The sequence below is a fragment of the Chlorocebus sabaeus genome, chromosome 11 (assembly GCF_047675955.1).
Source record: "Chlorocebus sabaeus isolate Y175 chromosome 11, mChlSab1.0.hap1, whole genome shotgun sequence".
Lineage (NCBI taxonomy): Eukaryota > Metazoa > Chordata > Mammalia > Primates > Cercopithecidae > Chlorocebus > Chlorocebus sabaeus.
The window spans coordinates 8,894,338-8,913,102 of NC_132914.1; the positions used below are offsets into that span (position 1 = coordinate 8,894,338).

The following is an 18,765-nucleotide window of genomic DNA, read 5'->3' on the forward strand; positions in this document are numbered from 1 at the left end:
ATATGAGTGCCTAAGGACCTATGAGAAAGACCTAAGGGGGTAAAGTCCAGGGCTTTATTAACATCCTAGGAGGATGACATATCACCCTATGATACATTCCATTCCTGATCTTTGCCTCCAGGATATATGATGGAAAGGAGGGGCCTTCATATTTTAATAGTCTTTGAAGTGCTAAGTAGATGATAACAGTCTATTCCGGAGTTCCATTGAGCATATAATAAAAGGGAATCAGCTCATACATGAAACTCAGGGTAAAAAGAAGGAAAAACAAAACTCTCATAATAATATGAAACTCTATAGTGGCTAATCCTTTGTTTTTCTTTAAATTTTATCCCACTTCTCTTATACTTCACTTTTATAGAAAACTTCTCAAACAAGTTGTCTTAAACTCACTTCTAGTACTTCTACTCATGACATTATCTTTTGAACCCACTAAAATAAGGTTTTTATCTCTACCACTTTGCCAAAACAAGTCTTTCCAAGGTCATCAATGACAGCTATGTTGACAAGTCCAATGATCAATTCTCAGTTTTCGTCTTACCTGATCTGTCAAAAGCATTTGAAACAGTTTTGAGCTTTTTTTCTTGAAATACTTAAAAAAACTAAAGCCACTTCCTAAATGCTATAATTTTTAGTCTTATGGATTCAAATATGTTTTCTATTCCAATGATAATCCCTTGAACTCGATTCTCGTATTAACCCACCTACTGCACAGTTTCAATAGAATACAAATCTCATATGTAGTATGACCAAAACAAAGGTCCTGAAATTCTCTCACAAATGTCCTCCCCGAATAGTCTTGCCTGTCTTAGTAAAGGGCAAGTCCTGTCTTCTGTGTTTTCAGTCTCAAACCTTGAAGATATCCTTAACTCCCTTCTTTCTCTCATAGTCTATATCTAATCCATAAGCAAACACTGTTACCCTGTTTTCAAAATAACCCCAAGTTACTCTCACATCTCACAGATCACTGCAACACACTCTTGACGTTCCCTGCTTCTGCCCCTACTCCTTTATAGAAAGGTCAGAATGAGTCTTTTAATAGTCAGTCCTGTTAGTTGTCAGATTGAAATCGCTCTGCCACACACACACATGCAGTAACCTCCCGTCTTGCTCAGAATGAAAAATGACAAAACTATTTCCATGGCCTTACATAATCTGGGCCTCCCTGGCCTTATCTCCTACTACTCTCCAATGATCCCACGTGGTTCCAGCTACAGTGGCTTCCTTGCTGTTTCTCAACTATTCTAGGTATGCTCCCTGCTTAATGCGTTTGCAATGTTTGCTCCCTTTGCCTACAGTACTCTCCCTGACACCAGCATGGTTTGCTCCCTAGTTGTTTCCAGGCCTTTCTCAAATGTTATCTCATCAGAAAGGCCTTTCTTGACCTTCATATATAACATAGGTGACTGATTCACTGGTGTTGCTTCTCCCTACTGCCTTTTTTTTTTTTTTTTTTTTTTAAGAGATGGAGTCTCGCTATATTGCTCAGGCTGAATGCTAATTCCCAATAGCTGGGATTACAGGCTCATGGCACCACACTCAGCTTTTTCTCCATCTTTTATTTTCCTCCACAACATTAATTGCTTGATATATTATTACCTGCTTCCTCTCCCCTACCACTAGAAAGTAATCTTCAGGTGAATCTGGACTTTGCCTGTTCCCAACGCTTAGAACAGTACCTGGCATGTAATAAGTGGTATTTGTTGAATAAATGAATAAATGTAGATTTAATAAGAAGGATGAACCTCTCTTTTTTGCTGGCCAAGGGAGGGAGAAAGTACCTGAAGACTTTTTTGACCGAGACTCAAGGATATATGAAACAACTTGACTTTTGGGGGAACTTGAGGGAGGAAGAATAACCATAGCTTAAAGTTGATTAATTACCCATACCTTTCCTTCAACTTTGAAAGCCATTTGTCTGACTTAAATGACAGTTCTCAGTGGCAGTTACCTCCACCTTTAGGCATCTGTGGTTTGGATTCCTATTCAGGAACTTCCCTAATTGTCTCCATACCACACTCATGGGGAGTACTCAATTGTAACCCAGAGGAAGGAAGGCAGAAAGGAAGTGTCATGACCGCTTTCCTAGGGTCCTTCTCGAGTTGTCCTAAGAAGTAATGGGGATTATCGTAAAGGTTCTACAAACTTGGCATTGATGCTGGTTTATAGAGAAGCATCAGAAGACAACTCCACATTGACCAGAGAGAAAACTGCTGAAGGAACTTGCTTGCCAGTTTGTTTCAGGGTCTGCCTTCTGGGAATTCCCAGGGCAGGGAAAAACTAGTTGACACCATCTCTCTGTTCTAGACATTGCCCCTGTCCCTCCGTCTAGGGACCTAAGCTGGGAAGCAGCTGGACATGGAGGAAATGTGGCTTTGCCACTTAAGGAGACATCAGTGGAAAACTTTCTGGGAGCTACACCTGCCCTGGCTAAGCTGCAGGTGCCGCGGGAGCAACTCTCTGAAGTTCTGGAGCAGATTTGCAACGGTAGCTATGGGCCTATCTTGCGAGCCAATATGAACACTGGGGACGCTTCTAAGCCCAAGAGTGTTATTCTCAAGGCTTTAAAAGGTAAAACAAGAAGTGTTTGACTCCCCTTCCCCTAACAGTAAATATTAACAGGCTTTGTGAACATTGAGATGTTAACTAACTGTTGTAATCACAACTGTGTACAGAAGAAGGAAATAGAGTGGAAACTTGAGACAGAAACGTTTTTCTTGGTGTCCTTTTTTTTTTTTTTGAGACGGAGTCTTGCTCTGTCACCCAGGCTGGAGTGCAGTGTCCAGATCTCAGCTCACTGCAAGCTCTGCCTCCTGGGTTTACGCCATTCTCCTGCCTCAGCCTCCCGAGTAGCTGGGACTACAGGCGCCCGCCACCTTGCCCAGCTAGTTTTTTGTATTTTTTAGTAGAGACGGGTTTTCACCGTGTTAGTTGGGATGGTCTCGATCTCCTGACCTCGTGATCCACCCGCCTCGGCCTCCCAAAGTGCTGGGATTACAGGCTTCAGCCACTGCGCCCGGCCCTTTTTTTAATTACACAAATTGTTTATTTGTGAATCCTCACCCAATCTCCAAATAATAACTAAAATGACTACCACGAATAAGTACAATGTTATGATGAGTAAGATGTTAGCTGTGGGTTTTTACAGTCTTTATTGTGTTGAGGTACATTCCTTCTGTACTTAGTTTGTGTAGTCTTTTTATCATGAAAAGATATTGGATTTTATCAAATGCCTTTTCTGCATTGATTGAAATGATCATATGATGTTTATACTTTATTCTGTTAATGCGGTATGTCACAGAATTGATTTGCATACGTTAAAACATCCTTGCATCCTAGGTTCCCTAGCTCTTCTTTGCTATGGAGGCTGTTAAAACTGATATTTTTCACAATGGATGTTACTTGGACTAGGATTCTGAAGTTGTTTCCTCATTTTACTTTATTCTTTGATACCCTTTCCTGATATTATATTTCTTTTTTTTGAGACAGAGTTTTGCTCTTGTCACCCAGGCTGGAGTGCTATGGTGCGATCTGGGCTCACTGCAACCTCTGCCTCCCAGGTTTAAGTGATTCTCCTGCCTCAGCCTCCCAAGTAGCTGGGATTACAGGCATGTGCTACCATGGCCAGCTAATTTTTGTATTGTTAGTAGAAATGGGGTTTCACCATATTGGCCAGGCCAGTCTCGAACTCCTGACCTCAGCCACCAGCCTCGGCCTCCCAAAGTGCTGGGATTACAGGCGTGAGCCATTGAACCCAGCTTATATTATATTTCTTTCTCTCTCTCTCTCTCTCTCTCTCTCTCTCCTTCATGATATGGGCCAGTAATGGTGTATACATAGAACAAAGATAAGACAAGCAAGGGTATTAATCCAAAGGACTAAACAGCGATAACTTTTTAATGCAAACAGACTATCTCTCTGTTTAGGCAGATGAAAGCCTATCCAGTTCTAATAATTATGATTCTGTGTTACCTTTGATAAAAGATCAGTGATATTAAGCATCATCTTCTTCTAATTGGTCCCCTTTGTATTTATTTTTGCCTACATTCACTCCCATGTGGGGCCTTGAGAATTACCGTCTTAAGTTGCCTCCTGCTCCCTGCCTCCCACTCATGGAGGATGTGCTGACTGCTCACTGCCTGGCTCTTTCATCCTCTACAGAACCAGCTGGGCTCCATGAGGTACAAGATTTCTTAGGGCGAATCCAATTCCATCAATACCTGGGAAAACACAAGAACCTAGTGCAGCTGGAAGGCTGCTGCACTGAACAGCTGCCACTCTATATGGTGTTGGAGGATGTGGCCCACGGGGACCTGCTCAACTTTCTCTGGACCTGTCGGCGGGTGAGCAGTAGGGCAGAGGTATTAGGAGGTTAAGGCTTGACCTTGTTGATTAGCTTTTCACATGTCAGTTAGTGTGACAAATGACAAAATGCAGAGACATTATAATAGCATGACAGAATAATAGAACTTTTTGTAATTATAGAAATGTTCTATAACTGCTCCATCCAGTGTGATAAGCCGCTAATCACAGATGGCTTCTAGACACTTGAAATGTGGCTGGTGTGATGGAGAAACTAAATTTTAAATTTTATTTAACTTTAAGTAATAGAAGTTTAAATAGCCACATGTGGCTAATGAGCAGAGTGGACAGTACAAGTTTAGAGCACGGACTTTAGGCTTCACCTCCTACTAGTTATGTGACTTTGAGCAAGTCACCTTTCTGATACTGAGTTTTCTGAATCTGTAAAATGGGAGTAATAATTATTATAAAAAATACAAGAAATTACGTATGTGAAAACCGCAGTGGTTGGTACAGAGTAAGCACTCAAAATGGTAGCTGTTTTAAAGATAATTATATAACAACATGAGTATTTTTGGTAATGATTGTAATTTTGTTGTGGTTATTAAGTGTGTTTTCCATTCTGTAACATTACCATAGTATGGTGGGGCAAACTCAGGGAGAAATTTAGCTTGTAAAACTTTTGTAGCTCAAACTCATGTTTTTGAAAATTAAAATGTTGAGACATTTTTGGCCTCAAATGGATGTCCTTTTCCTTGCAATTTCTCTTGTTCTGTATTCCTCTTTGAGAAGTGTTACCTGTTTCCCTAGTTTCTCACTTGCTAGTGAGCAAGTTCAATATTCTTTGAACCTCCTTCATACGCTGATTATTGTACAACTGAATGTGTATGAGAAAGGGACCCTGTTCTTGTCTTCCATCCAGTGTCGTCAATAGGACAATTGCAAGTATTTAGGCATTTTAAACTTTTTAAAGAGGTCACTCATCTAAAACTTGTTTTGTCCTCTAACTGCACTAGCTTCTTTCCATTTTTCAAAAATACCACGCAGCTCTATTTCAGATTATCTTTATATGTTTTTCTTGTTCCACCAAACTTCTCTCTTCTCTTCTTTTCATAGTTAATTTCCACTCATCCTTCAGATCTCATCAAACAATTTCCCTGTCCCTCCAACTCAATCAACTCTCTTCTGCCCACGATCATGTGCTCTCTTAGCCCTTTGTACATTTCCTTTCTGGCACTTACAGATATGTAACCATTTATTTATGTGTGATTATTTGATTCCGATTCACATGTGCCTGTCACACAACAAGCTCCAGAAGGCAGCAGCCATGCTATTTTACTCATGCTTGTATTCCAAGTTCCTAACATGGAATAAGGGACATTTAAGGCATTCAATAAAGATGCATTCAGTTAATGTGCTAAATTAATCATGAACACGTGTGCTCACATGTGCATACACACACACACTCACACAGAGCCCCAGAAAAACTACTGTTTTATTCAGTGGATAGTCTTATTTATACTTGCCTTACTTACCTGCCATTCATCTATGTCTGTCATTGTTTTTCCAGTCCAGTTGATCATTTTATTTCTCTGCCTATCTGAAAATCTCCCACATCAGCCTCACTTTGAACATTAGTCCTTATGTTTTTCTTAGCTTTGGTAACTGCATTTCAGAGTATCTCTGCCCAACTTTATTTCTTTTCCAAATCTGTTAGTGCCATTTTGATATAATGGCTTTTTTCCCCCTATCCCTTTAGGATGTGATGACCATGGATGGTCTTCTCTATGATCTCACAGAAAAACAAGTATATCACATTGGAAAGCAAGTCCTTTTGGCGCTGGTAAGACGACGCAAAATGACAACTGATGGTGTGACATTTTCTTGTTAGCCTTGTTTTTTATGCCATATTTCTCATATTAATATTCTCAAGTGGTGTATATGTTTTAAAGAAAATTAGAAGTTAGGGGGCAGAAACTCAAGCATGGATAAATTGTTTTTAGTCCCTTCTTTAGGGATTTATCTAGATAATTTACTACACTATTGGTAATTTCAGGAAGAAAGTAGTCAACTTAGGGTTTATACAAGGAACAGGAAGGATTTTAAAGATTTTTTCAGTCCCAAAATTCAACAGCCAGGGCCAAGACGTATACACCCATTTACTTGATACTTTTACATCCCCATATATACTAATAATAGAATTAAAAGAGATGGATAGGGAAGCAAGTAGGGAAAACATGCAGAAAGAGAAACTGAATGGGTGAAAGGCGACAGAACCAGAAGGAAGTATGCAATTTTATACCTGAAAAACAAGGAAAACTAGTTTAGAACACGTTTGGTTAGAGACTTGCTTTGATACTGAATGTGACGGGGAGTACATATAATTATAAAATGATTAAGGAACAAGTGGAAAAGGATGAATGAGAAGAGCAACAGTTGGATAATTCCTTTATTTTAAAACAAAGAGATAAGACAAATAACTCAGGGTTTAAGAGAAAAAATTTACCTTTACCAGAATTACCCAGGAACTTTCTATGTCTATTTCTATGAAATTATTTCAATACTTGTGTTTAAAATTAACATTTGCTATGGAAAATCAGGGCTCTGTGAAGCTACTGTTTTATGTATTTGATATATCTTGCCACCTTGAGGTGTGGAATATAGGGATCTAAGTGGAATCAGGAAAAGGTTAGAAAAAAAGGATTAAGGTGGGTAAAGAGTAATAGTTATGGTTGAAGCTCCTATGGGACAAGGGAGAGTACACATCATATACGTGAATATTGTCTGTGGTGCTTGGATGGCCTCGTTGGTATGTTCCCCTGATAAAGAGTGTCAGGATAGAGCCTACCCTGTATTCAGAACCACAATTGCAGAGGTGCCGTACAGGGATGAATTGGTCAAACTGGTGCATTCATCAGGACCCTGTGCTACCTGTTACAAGGCAATATCATACTATTTTTTTCTTACTTTTAACAACCTCAAAGTCAGTTACATTCTTTAATTCTTATCATGGCAGTGTAATTTCTTATTTTAAAGCTTCGCCAGACACAGAAAACTGCTAGTTTTCTTCATCATCAGTGATTGGAAATTATCACCTTTACGTTTTAATTTTCTATACCATCCTTGTTTAGTAATTACAGCCCTCAATCTCCAGGTCTTCAGTCATGTATAGTTTTGTAGCTTCTCCTTATGTCTTGAACAGTTTGATGCCATCGGAAATGACTCCAAAAATCAATTATCATAGGGTGCCATGGCTCTCCGATGCTCTGTTGGCTGTACTAGAATTTGATACTTCTTAAAAATGTAGGTTACCAGGTCTTTCTTCTTACATTTTGGTTTAGTAAATCTGGTGTGAAAATCTTGTTTAAAAAGCTCTCAGGCAATTCCAATAGGCAGACTGACTTGAGAATTTTTAGTAGTTTATATGGTATATCCTATGAATTATAATACCTGGTTCTGGTCAGTACCACTTAATAACTCTGTGGCCATTTGTAATCATTTAAATTTATCTAAAAGAGAATTTCTGAATTCAACTCATGCAGTTATTTTAGGGGAAAAAGTAAGATATGTATGTAAATTTTTCATTATGATACTCAATTTCGGTATGTATTACATTGTTTTGGGGACTACTGCTAGAAACTTGGAATCAGGTCAGGTGCGGTGGCTCACACCTGTAATCTCAGCACTTTGGGAGGCCAAGGTGGGCAGATCACAAGGTCAAGAGATTGAGACCATCCTGGCTAATACAGGGAAACCCCGTCTCTACTAAAAATGCAAAAAAATAGCTGGACTTGTAGCAGGCGCCTGAAATCCCAGCTACTCAGGAGGCTGAGGCAGGAGAATGGAGTGAACCCAGGAGGCGGAGCTTGCCGTGAGCTGAGATCCGGCCACTGCACTCCAGCCTGGGCGACAGAACAAGACTCTGTCTCAAAAAAAAAAAAAAGAAAAAAGGAAGAAACTTGGAATCTACTCCCTTCTCCAGTGTCTAGCTGGGTCCTTTCTCACGGGAAAGGAAAATCAAGCAGGGGTCAGTGTTTGACACAGAGGTGATTGTATTTTCAAAATCCAGTATTAATGTCATTTGAATTATTTGCTCAATTTGGTATTCCTAAACACAATGCAGAAACGTGCGATTCATTAGCATGCTTTGGAAGTGACGTATCATTATTAGTGAGACTTGTTCAGAGTAGAAAATGTCCTTGTGTTTTTGAAGATTTCTAGCACTGTCTCTCCTTGTCTGTGATCTCAGACAGCTGATCACATTTGATTTTATCTTGACAGGAATTCCTGCAGGATAAGCATTTGTTCCATGGAGATGTGGCAGCCAGGAATATCCTGATCCAAAGTGATCTCACTGCTAAGCTCTGTGGATTGGGCCTGGCTTATGAAGTTTACACCCGAGGGGCCATCTCCTCTACTCAAACCATACCTCTCAAGTGGCTTGCCCCAGAACGGCTTCTCCTGAAACCTGCTGGCGTCAGAGCAGATGTGTACGGTTTATTCCTGGACTTTGAGTTTACTTTCTTCATGACTTGGGTGTTCTCCCTCGATATGATTTGATCTGTTGCCAATTATTTCTACAAATATAATCTCTACTTAGAAATCAGGCATACTCTCAAGCAGAAATGTTCTGTGACAGAGTTCATGTTTGTCATCTGTCTGCAGTCCTTTTTGGTACTTTTTCAACCTTTTCTTTTCTTTTCTTTTCTTTTCTTTCTTTTGTAAGGCAGGATCTCACTGTGTTGCCCAGGCTGAAGTGCAGTGGCATGATCACAGCTCACTGCAGCCTCCACTTCCCAGGCTCAAGTGATCCTCCCACCTCAGCCTCCCTAGAAGCTAGGACTGTAGGCATGCACCACCCCGCTTGGCTTTTTTTTCTTTCTTTCTTTCTTTTTTTTTTTTTTTTTGAGACAGGGTTCACCATGTTGCCCAGGCTGGTCTAGAACTTCCGGGCTCAAGTGATCCTCTCACCTCAGCCTCCCAAAGTGCTGGGATTATAGGCATGAGCAACCATGCCCAGCCTCAAGTACTTCTTCTGTATTAGATTAGCAGCCTTAATTAGAAAAAAAAAGTGAAAAGATTATTCATATCAATATCCAAGGACTTAATCTAGTAAAGTCTCTTTTATCTGAAGGAGATAGGTCCACATAACCAAAATGCCAGTTAAACCATACATTGTTAAAATAAAAAGAAACATACATACCTTCAATAACTTATTTTAACATAAAACTTATAAATGCACATTATCTGTTTTTTTCAAGGAGGGGCAAGTCTTCTTTTTATGAGGATGAGTCTCCCAAATGAAGTTGTATGTTGATCTTTTAGTGTAAATAGTATCTTTTAGTGTAAATAAGAATGATTTATTTTTGAGTTCCAGTTCAGAATGATTTTAGGTAGCATGAGAAACTTGAAAATAATTATGAAATTGTTTGCAGACTTTTGATGTTACTTTTCCCAGTTTTCTACAGTTGTCTCCCTCACACAATTTGACAACACTCTCAATACAGCAGTTTATTTTTATAAATAATTTTCAAAACAGTCAACTTAGTTTGAAGGAAGATAACACTTTTTTGCATGTAATCAGTATATAAAATATCTGATTATATAACTACATATAATTGCAATTACATGTAAAATTGACATTAACAGGATCATAAAGAATCACAATTGACTTTTGGTAGCCATATAACTCAATTGCTTGGAGAAGTGAATAGATACAATGTAGAATATCCTGCTAGCCATGAATGCCATGAGCAGCAGAGGAAATTTAGAATATCAGTTAATAGAATGAGTCAGTTATGAGATTTCCATTGCTGCTTCACTGACATGTGCTTTTCAGTAGACATCTGGGGGTAATAAACTTAACTGTAAAATATTAATCATTTAATAATGATATTATAGAATAGTGAACTATACACCTCTCAAGTCATATTGCTTAGGCAAATACTAATTTCAACTATATATAAAGCTTGCTCTGTTAATATTTTTCCTAGGTTTGGGGAATTAAATCTACTGAGAAAATAGTGACTAAATGATAAAACTTGTTGGATTTGCTCTAAGAATAAAGATTAGATTTGCTCTAAGAATAAAGGCTAGAATTTCAGCAGAGAGGGATGGAAAGGAAGAAAGAGACACAGAGGGAATATTTTTAGGTAAATGTGCCTTTGTAATTGAGGTAAATGTGTTTGTGTGGTTATATGCAAATAATAATCATCTATTAATTTAAAATACAGGAGAGTAAATAGAGATATAGCTTCAATCCTAAAAGAGATTCGAATCTACGGAAATTGAGCAGAAATGCTTTCTAATGGCAGTTATTTTGCTTTTCAGACACTCATCTTTGATTCTCCTTCATCTGCCTTTTTTATGGGGCTCTTACTGAAGGCCTCTGACACTTAAATGAGCTCTCTTTAGAAAAACAGAAATAGCAATTAAGTAGATGGCTTTGTTTCTTTTACAGCTGGTCTTTTGGGATCCTGCTCTATGAGATGGTGACTCTAGGTAAGGATGAGCCCCAAAATAGTGTGTACCTGTATGCAAATATGCAAGCATGTTTATTTAAGGGGTGGATGATGTATGCTTTCAGAAAGGGTTCAGTACAGTGCTGAAGCTTGAAATGGATGACATGTTATCTAAGCCTGATTCCTGTGATGGTCATATAAACTGATTATTTTCTCCTTGCCCCACTCCCTTCTTCCCTGTCCTTTTTTACCTTTGTTTTGCTCTCTTCATCTTTATTTTCCCCAAAATACTACCAAATCCACGGGATGTTTTCAAATTCCAAGGATAATTCCCAGAGTGGTCTTGGATAAACATAAAAATGTTTACTTCAGACTTATTAATTCATTTGATTGAGAAACTGCACACCTTCCCATGTGCAGAGAGTGGGGGACAGGTCTTATGTCTTACTTTGTCTTATTTGATTACTTTCTTAGAGATTCAGGTTTCTCCTAACTTATCAGGTTTTTTTCTCCAAAACACCTTTCCCCCCAGTTCACCACGTTATATCCATATTTGATCACCAGGGAGCAACTGAATCGTTTGTAGTATTTTTCCTACGGCTATATCTTTTGCAAGCAACCAATCCAAATGGATGAAGAATAGTGTTAGTTACAGTTCGTATTTTAGAGGACCCAAAAGTTCTCATTATTTTCATAATGACAGGGGCGCCACCGTATCCTGAAGTCCCTCCTGCCAGCATCCTACAGCATCTCCAAAAAAGGAAAATCATGAAGAGACCCAGTAGCTGCACACGTACCATGTAAGTGGGTTTTAAAGATCTGCTCTTCTTTCATACCAAATGTTGTTTTGCTCTCTATCAATCACGCCCTTTTCAAAGTGCTTAGATGATCCTCGCCTGTCTGTATGTACCAATGTACAGCTTTTAACCAAACCCATGAAGTGACATACACCTATCTCATATATTATATATGTATATATGTTATATATACATATACATTCACACTCACGCATACTCACCCACATACACACATATACCCCCACCACACACTGAGAACTACATTAGGAATCTAATTTTATTATAGTTTAGTTCCACGGGAAACTTCTAAAATAGGTAGCAAGTAAACTAAACCCAATGCAAGTACAGTTGTGTTTAGTCTACATGTCAGTCTTCTGCCAGCCACAGTTCAGACGGCTGTCATAAAACCCATTGCACTAGAGTTACCCATTCAGAGTATACAGTTCTTATTTAGTAGTTAACTTTTAAATGACTGTCTCCCTGTTTTTCCAGCTCTCCGTGTGGCAGAAGCCAACCAGAGGAAGGGGAGATAAGCAGAAATTCGAAAGGCAGGAGGAGGATCCAGTGTTATCAGCAGATAGGGACAGTTAGTGAACCAACTAACTGTTGGTTCACTAACTGAACAGGAAATGGAAACGTAAAATTACACAGACTGTTATTACCAATGAAGTTCAAAAAGGAACTGCTACAGAATGTAAGAAAAGGTTAAATTGTGTATAAGAAGGCAGCAGAGAATATATTCATGTTTTTATTAGAATTGTTGCTATTTTGTAAGTTTTTCATCATTGAATGGGTAAATCTACAGCACTTGGTTTTCATTATGATAAACAATTACTGCATCAAGCAGATTAAATTTAAATATCTTAACTATATATGAGTATACACACACACACACAGGCACACAGTATAGTGATGGAGCTAGGGACAATAGAAAGAAATTGATGACAAACATTTCTATGTGTAAAAGGCTGGTCTTGATACTGGGAGAGACGCCTAACCGACAAAATACCTGACCTGGTACCACAACCTCTGGTATTTGTAACACAGCCTTGTCATCTGCAGTTCTAGCAGCAGCTTCGAGGCACAAGCATTAAAGAATGTAACATTTTGATGAGGAGATATATGAAACATGAAAATCAACCTAAAGTATGCAGCAGTATATAATGATTAAAAACTCTATCTCATATCAGAGTAAAAACGATATGTGTTCAGTTCTACCCAGCCCTGTTACTTTACTGCACGTTGCTTACAATGTACAGCAAACAATGTCTAGTGATAAAACTGTCCTGTCATACCCTAGTTTGGAAAATATTAAGTCATTCGTATCATACGAGAGCACGTGTTGAGAAAGTGCTATTAAGAGACTTGATATAAAAAGGTTGAGAAGGAATATCACTCTCTGGGAAGAATATGAGTAGCAGGGCAAATAGAAGACAATTAAAGAATTGCAGAGTTGTTTGTTAAGGTTTGTGAGGAGAGGAGACATGCTCCCCATACATTTGCCTTGTCAAGGAAGTCAGCTTCTCTTGTTTCCCTCTCAGGTACGGGATTATGAAGTCCTGCTGGCGCTGGCGTGAGGCTGGCCGCCCCTCACCTAGAGAGCTGCGCTTGCGCCTAGAAGTTGCCATTAAAACTGCAGATGACAAGGTTGTGTTACAAGTACCAGAGTTGGTGGTACCTGAACTGTATGCAGCTGTGGCCGGCATCAGAGTGGAGAGCCTCTTCTACAACTATAGCATGCTTTGAAGAGTCCCGGGCAACAAACATTCATGCATGATTATATGTTCTTGGAATCAATTCCTCTAAGAACAGAGAATGGTCTTTCCAGGGGACACAAAGGAAGAAATGGGACATGGATTCTTGATCTTCCTTTGCACATTTCTCGGGAAATCTAAATGATGCTGGATGAGACTCTGCACACCCTGAGCTAAGACATACTGTCAGTCTCACTTCTGCTGTTCCAGTCCTAGAAATCCTGGGTAGAAGTGGTAGACGTGTGCAAAGGAGGTTTTAGAACTCTGCAGTATTTGTTGGGGCATGACACAAATAAGCTCATCCCTCCCATCCTAGGCTAGTTTCCTCTGGAACCACGTATTTCTCTAGATGATTACAAGGTCCAGAAAATTTGGAATGAAATGAAGGAGTAGAAATCCAATAAAAGAGTTGAAGGAAGAGAAAATTTAAGGTTCTTCTTGCTCAGGATTACAGATGTGGACCAACACCTCCTTCAAGAAAAGGTGGTAGGACACAAAGTTCTTCAGTCCTGAGCCCTCCATGTAGGGTTGGAAGAGAACTATAATGGAAAAACCTCTGAGTTTCACCTTAGGTATAGAAAAAAGAAAGATGGTCCCCTTTTATCTGATTCTGAAACAGGTAAACTCTGTCACTATGTTTAATTAGAAGATGGAGGAGTCATTTCATGATTAAGAACATTCAACATGTATTGTTCATTAAGCTAGCTTCCTAGTTCCAATTAGACTAAGGAGACTAAGCCTAGAGAGTCAATGTTAGAACAGTGATAAGAATGCTGTGTGTGTGTATGTGTGTGTGTGCACAATAAATAGGAAATGTAGAAACTAAGCAAGAAGGCCTTGTAGCTCAGTCTTTAACAAGGGCTAGAAAAGAATGTAATCTGATATGGAAGGATAGCAGCTTCTAATTTTCAATCATCCATTGATATACTGTGAAACTTATTTTATTAAATTAATATTTATTAAATGGAAATATGTTTTTCTGGTTTATAACTGCTAAAAAGATCATATGGAGGATAAATGTAAATAAATGAAAGTTAATGTTAATAGAAAAATTCAAGAGAGAACGTACAATATCAGAAAAGGGACTCTTTATGTGTAAATGTGGATAGTACCTGTCTCACAAGGTTGTTCTGAGGACTGGTATGTACTGAGTATGTATTTGTACACTATCTGGCACATATATGCTCAATAAATGTGTTTCTCCTTTTCTTTTGCTTTTCCTAACCCAGAATCTTTCATATATTTTTCATTTAAAATCTACTATGGCCAAGAAGAGAAACTTAGTTGATAACACTGCGAGGCAGGACGTGCCTAAAGATGACATGGCACAAGTAGTGATATTATACATGTGCAATGATGAAGTCATCATTTTTGCATGCTTTTGGATGATGATGGTGGACTCATACTATTTCAAAATATTGAAAACATCATCATGAGGGCAATTCTGTTGAACATGATGGTCTGCAATTTTAAAAACATCACCATGAGGGCAATTCTGTTGAACATGATGGTCTGTAATTTAGGGTACCCTGGAAGGGACATCTAAGACTGCCGTAGGAAAGATGACTGGCAGCTAAAAATGTTGTAGAAGATGGAATCCTGATGGAATCCTAATGAGTTAGCTAAAGGAATAATGATTCTTGCCGCTGTGAGAATTCCACAATGACTAGTCAGGATTTAAATGGGTAGCAAATTGCAGTAGGGAGAAGGGTGGAAGAGTGGCTTCACACAAAATTACAAAGTTCTTTGGAATCCCATTGTTGCCTCTCAGCTGTCCATTTAAGTCAAAATTACAAATATTTACTTATTTATCTGATCACTTAAAAATATTGAGTGTTAAGGCTTGCTGTGCCAGACACTTGGCTAGGTGTAGGATAAAAGAAACAGGAAGCTTTTGATTACAGTCTAGAAGGTGAGACACATTATACATTTATTTATGTGGGTATCTGTTAAGTGCAAAGTGTTAAGTGCTATCAAGAAAAAGCATAGGGTAGTAGAAGGGAGTTTAAAAGGAACACTTCCCTGAGCAGAAATGGGCTATAAACTGAGACCTGAGGGATGGGTGAGTAACCCAGGCCGAATGAGAAGAGTGTCCCAGGAGGAGGACATGTGTGTGTGAAAATTCTGAGGCAAGGAATGCAAGAAAGCATATGGGTTGCAGCACAGTGCGCTAAGGGAAAGTGGAACACAGTGAAATGGAAGGTTGCTTTGTTGTACTGTCTTCTTTGTTTCAGTAGGAGGGAAGGAAGCAGACAATTGATATTTAAATTTTTTACCCCCAATTTTATTTGTTTTTCTGGCCTGGAAAACTGGATACAGTAATTTTTACTCGAAGAAAACTGGTTCTTTCTCTCATTTGGCCAGGCTTCTTCCAGAAGGAGGATGATATTTCTGGCATCTTTGACCTTTCAGCCAACCTGGGTGTTTCCAAGCTAATGAATGAAAAAAAGAATCAAAATATTTATCGTTTAATCAGGTTGACTCTAGATAGATTTTTTTGTATTGGTTTGATTGCCTTCTCTTCCAGTCTTGTTTTTCTAATCTATGCTTTATTGTTAAAAAAGTTCCAACACTTAGGAATAAAGCAAACACCCACCTAGATACAGTCTCTAAGGGACACTTGGCGACATCATTTAAAATAGAATAGTCTGAACCAGTAGTTCTCTAATTATGCTCATGGAGAACACTATGTTTTTCATGCCAGATTTAGGTATGCTGTTATTAAAATTAAATAATAGTAGTGGGTTTTTTAGCATTTTAAAACAAAAAAGTAAGTTAATGGAGTTTTCTTAATCTTAATTTTGTTGCAATAATTTTTTTAAAATTTTGCTTTGACACGCTCATTGAAATAAACAAGTAGCAAATACAGTGGAAGACTGGAAGATATCCTATTATCCTTAATTTAGCAGACTATGTTTATCCATTTTGGGCAAAAGAGTTAGAGATTATGCTATGTGTTTGAAGCATATAATATTGTTAAATGCCGGAAAAAAATTTTAGATTGAATAATCGAATTAAATATATCATGTCATGATAATCTAGAAGTAGCTCCAAGTGCTCTCCATATATGAACGTATGTGGTAAAGAATGGTGTGGAAAGTTAGGTGTTTCTGCATGATAGTGATTCTCTTATTTAAAAAGTTAATACCACTGAGTGGTAAAAAGACAGATAAGGCTAAAGTCCACAGGGAAGTCTGTTATGGAAAAGAGAAGAGCAAGGTGGATGGATGAATTAAAAATAGACTACCTCATTCTGAATATTTTAAAAAATTTAAACCACATTATGCACTTATTCTTGACTTACTACTCTGATCCATTTATTAATAACTGGATGAAATAGCCCTGACATCTTTTGTTCTGTAAATATAAAATCAAATGAATCAAAAATTATTCATAAATTTAAAACATGAGACTATAATATCTAGTGCTTATCACGATAAAGATGGAACATGTTTCTGAAAATCGGAAGTCAGAATGATTTAATCATTAAGCCTTAATTTCAGTTGGAAATAAAACGTTTATTTCTTACCTTCTTCACTTTGTGCTTTGAAATTTACCACTGTATTAGCAAAGGTGAAAACAGTATTTTGGCTTCAATTAAGCAGCTCAAACATTTATTTTCATAAGTAAACTGTGTTGATATCAGTAAGTATGTCCTAATTTGGAGCCTACAACAACCGATTTGAAAAATGTTCACAATTTTTTTTTTTTTTTGCTATTTCTAGCCCAACTAAAAGTATATGAAAAGATTCTAACTGTGCTGACCAATACAGTAGCTTCTAGCCACATGTTTATATAAATTTTCATCTAAATTAATCAAAATGAAGAATTCAGTTCGAAGTCACACTAGTCACATTTCAAGTGCTCAGCAGCCATACAAAAGAACTTTACCACATCACTATTGTGCACCATCCGAGAACACCACAAAACGCAAATGCTTTATCACTTTGTAATTCTTGCTTCCATACAAAAGGTTCAAATTTTGGTTTAAAATATGAAGAGTTAAGTAAACATGGTTTCATATTTTATCTTACAAACAGGGTTATAGTCTTGAACCCCTATGTCATTTTTGGAGATCAAGACAGTAACTGGCCCTCTTAACAAAGACGTTAATACTATGTGCATTCCATAACCTCTACTTACATAGTTACACATTCTGGTATCCGTAGTTCCATTTAGGTAAACATGAAGATGAACACTGGCACATGTGCCAAAAACCTGAAGGAGAGACATTAGGGAATCTAATATTGAATGAGGCTTTCCATATAGTTCAACAAAATGGATTACAGCTGATATTTCCAGAGACACTGTGGAATACAGTGCTCACATTTCTGTGAATTATTCTCGTGATAAGTGTGGTGACCAACCCATCTCAGTTTTCCTGGGTGTTTCCAGGTATGGAAAGTCCCATGTCCCAGTAAACTCCCCAGTCCTGGTCAAACTGGAATGGCTAGTCACCCTAGTGATAAAACATGGTGCTTGCTGTTTCTTACGTACTTTCCAAAACGGTGGCCTATTGTAGGGATTGATCCATTTTTCTATACTAATAGTTATATAAGTACTAACATGGATTCAAGGAAACGTGGCTCAATTTGCCTTTTTAGTCATTCTACTTAAACCTTATGCTCTAGCTATACCGAATTTCGTGGTGTTCCCAAAATATGCATTTCACCCACTGTCTTTGCTCAGGTCATTTTCTGCCTGGAATGCTTTTTCATCCCACTGAACATACACAGAACTTACTTCTCAAGGTCCAATTCAAATACTTTCGTTGATAGTCCTTCTCCAATACTCTTTTTACAAATTGACCTACTCTGCAATAGAATGTTCTTGCTTCCTCTGCTGTACTACCAGCATGTTTTACACACACACACACACACACAATTTATACATAAATATATTATATATATTTATATATAAATGTATATATATATATATATTTTTAGACGAAGTTTCGCTTTCCTCACCCAGGCTGGAGTGCAATGGCACGATCTCCGCCTCCCGGGTTCAAGCGATTCTCCAGCCTCAGCCTCATGAGTAGCTGGGAATACAGACGCGTGCCACCAGACCTGGCTAATTTTTGTATTTTTAGTAAAGACAGGGTTTTGCTATGTTGGCCAGGCTGGTCTTGAACTCCTGACCTCGGGTGATTTGCCCCCTTTGGCTTCCCAAAGTGCTGGGATTACAGGCATGAGCCACTGTGCCCGGCCACGTATCATCTTCTTCCTCCTCCCCTTACCCCCTCCTTCCTCCTCCTTTTTCTTTTCCTTTTCCTTTCCTTTTCTTTTTCTTTTTTTTTTTTTTTTGAGACGAAGTTTCGCTCTTGTTGCCCAGGCTGGAGTGCGGTGGGATCATCTCAGCTCACTGCAACCTCTGCCTCCCGGGTTCAAGCGATTCTCCTGCCTCAGCCTCCCGTGCAACTGGGACTACAGGCACACGCCACCACGCCCA

At 38.5% G+C, this 18,765-nt stretch overlaps 1 protein-coding gene and 1 long non-coding RNA gene across 3 annotated transcripts in view; one reads left to right on the forward strand and one right to left on the reverse strand.

Moving 5' to 3' along the window:
• The window catches only part of STYK1 (serine/threonine/tyrosine kinase 1), a 55,365-nt gene extending 40,800 nt beyond the window's left edge, over nucleotides 1-14,565 (forward strand). For both annotated transcript variants that reach the window (XM_007967639.3, XM_007967637.3), the window contains 7 exons: nucleotides 2,308-2,571; nucleotides 4,162-4,343; nucleotides 6,062-6,145; nucleotides 8,584-8,792; nucleotides 10,763-10,803; nucleotides 11,467-11,563; nucleotides 13,102-14,565. In XM_007967639.3, the coding sequence (XP_007965830.3) occupies nucleotides 2,308-2,571; nucleotides 4,162-4,343; nucleotides 6,062-6,145; nucleotides 8,584-8,792; nucleotides 10,763-10,803; nucleotides 11,467-11,563; nucleotides 13,102-13,306 (1,082 nt within the window). In that variant the 3' untranslated portion in view covers nucleotides 13,307-14,565. The remainder of the gene's footprint in view (nucleotides 1-2,307; nucleotides 2,572-4,161; nucleotides 4,344-6,061; nucleotides 6,146-8,583; nucleotides 8,793-10,762; nucleotides 10,804-11,466; nucleotides 11,564-13,101) is intronic.
• A 1,011-nt stretch (nucleotides 14,566-15,576) lies between these two features.
• On the reverse strand, nucleotides 15,577-17,534 carry LOC103218584 (uncharacterized). The gene is made up of 2 exons (XR_005239274.2): nucleotides 17,458-17,534; nucleotides 15,577-15,746 (listed from the first exon to the last, which is right to left on the reverse strand). It is a non-coding gene; the product is annotated as an uncharacterized lncRNA (long non-coding RNA).
• Between the last annotated feature and the right edge of the window lie 1,231 nt (nucleotides 17,535-18,765).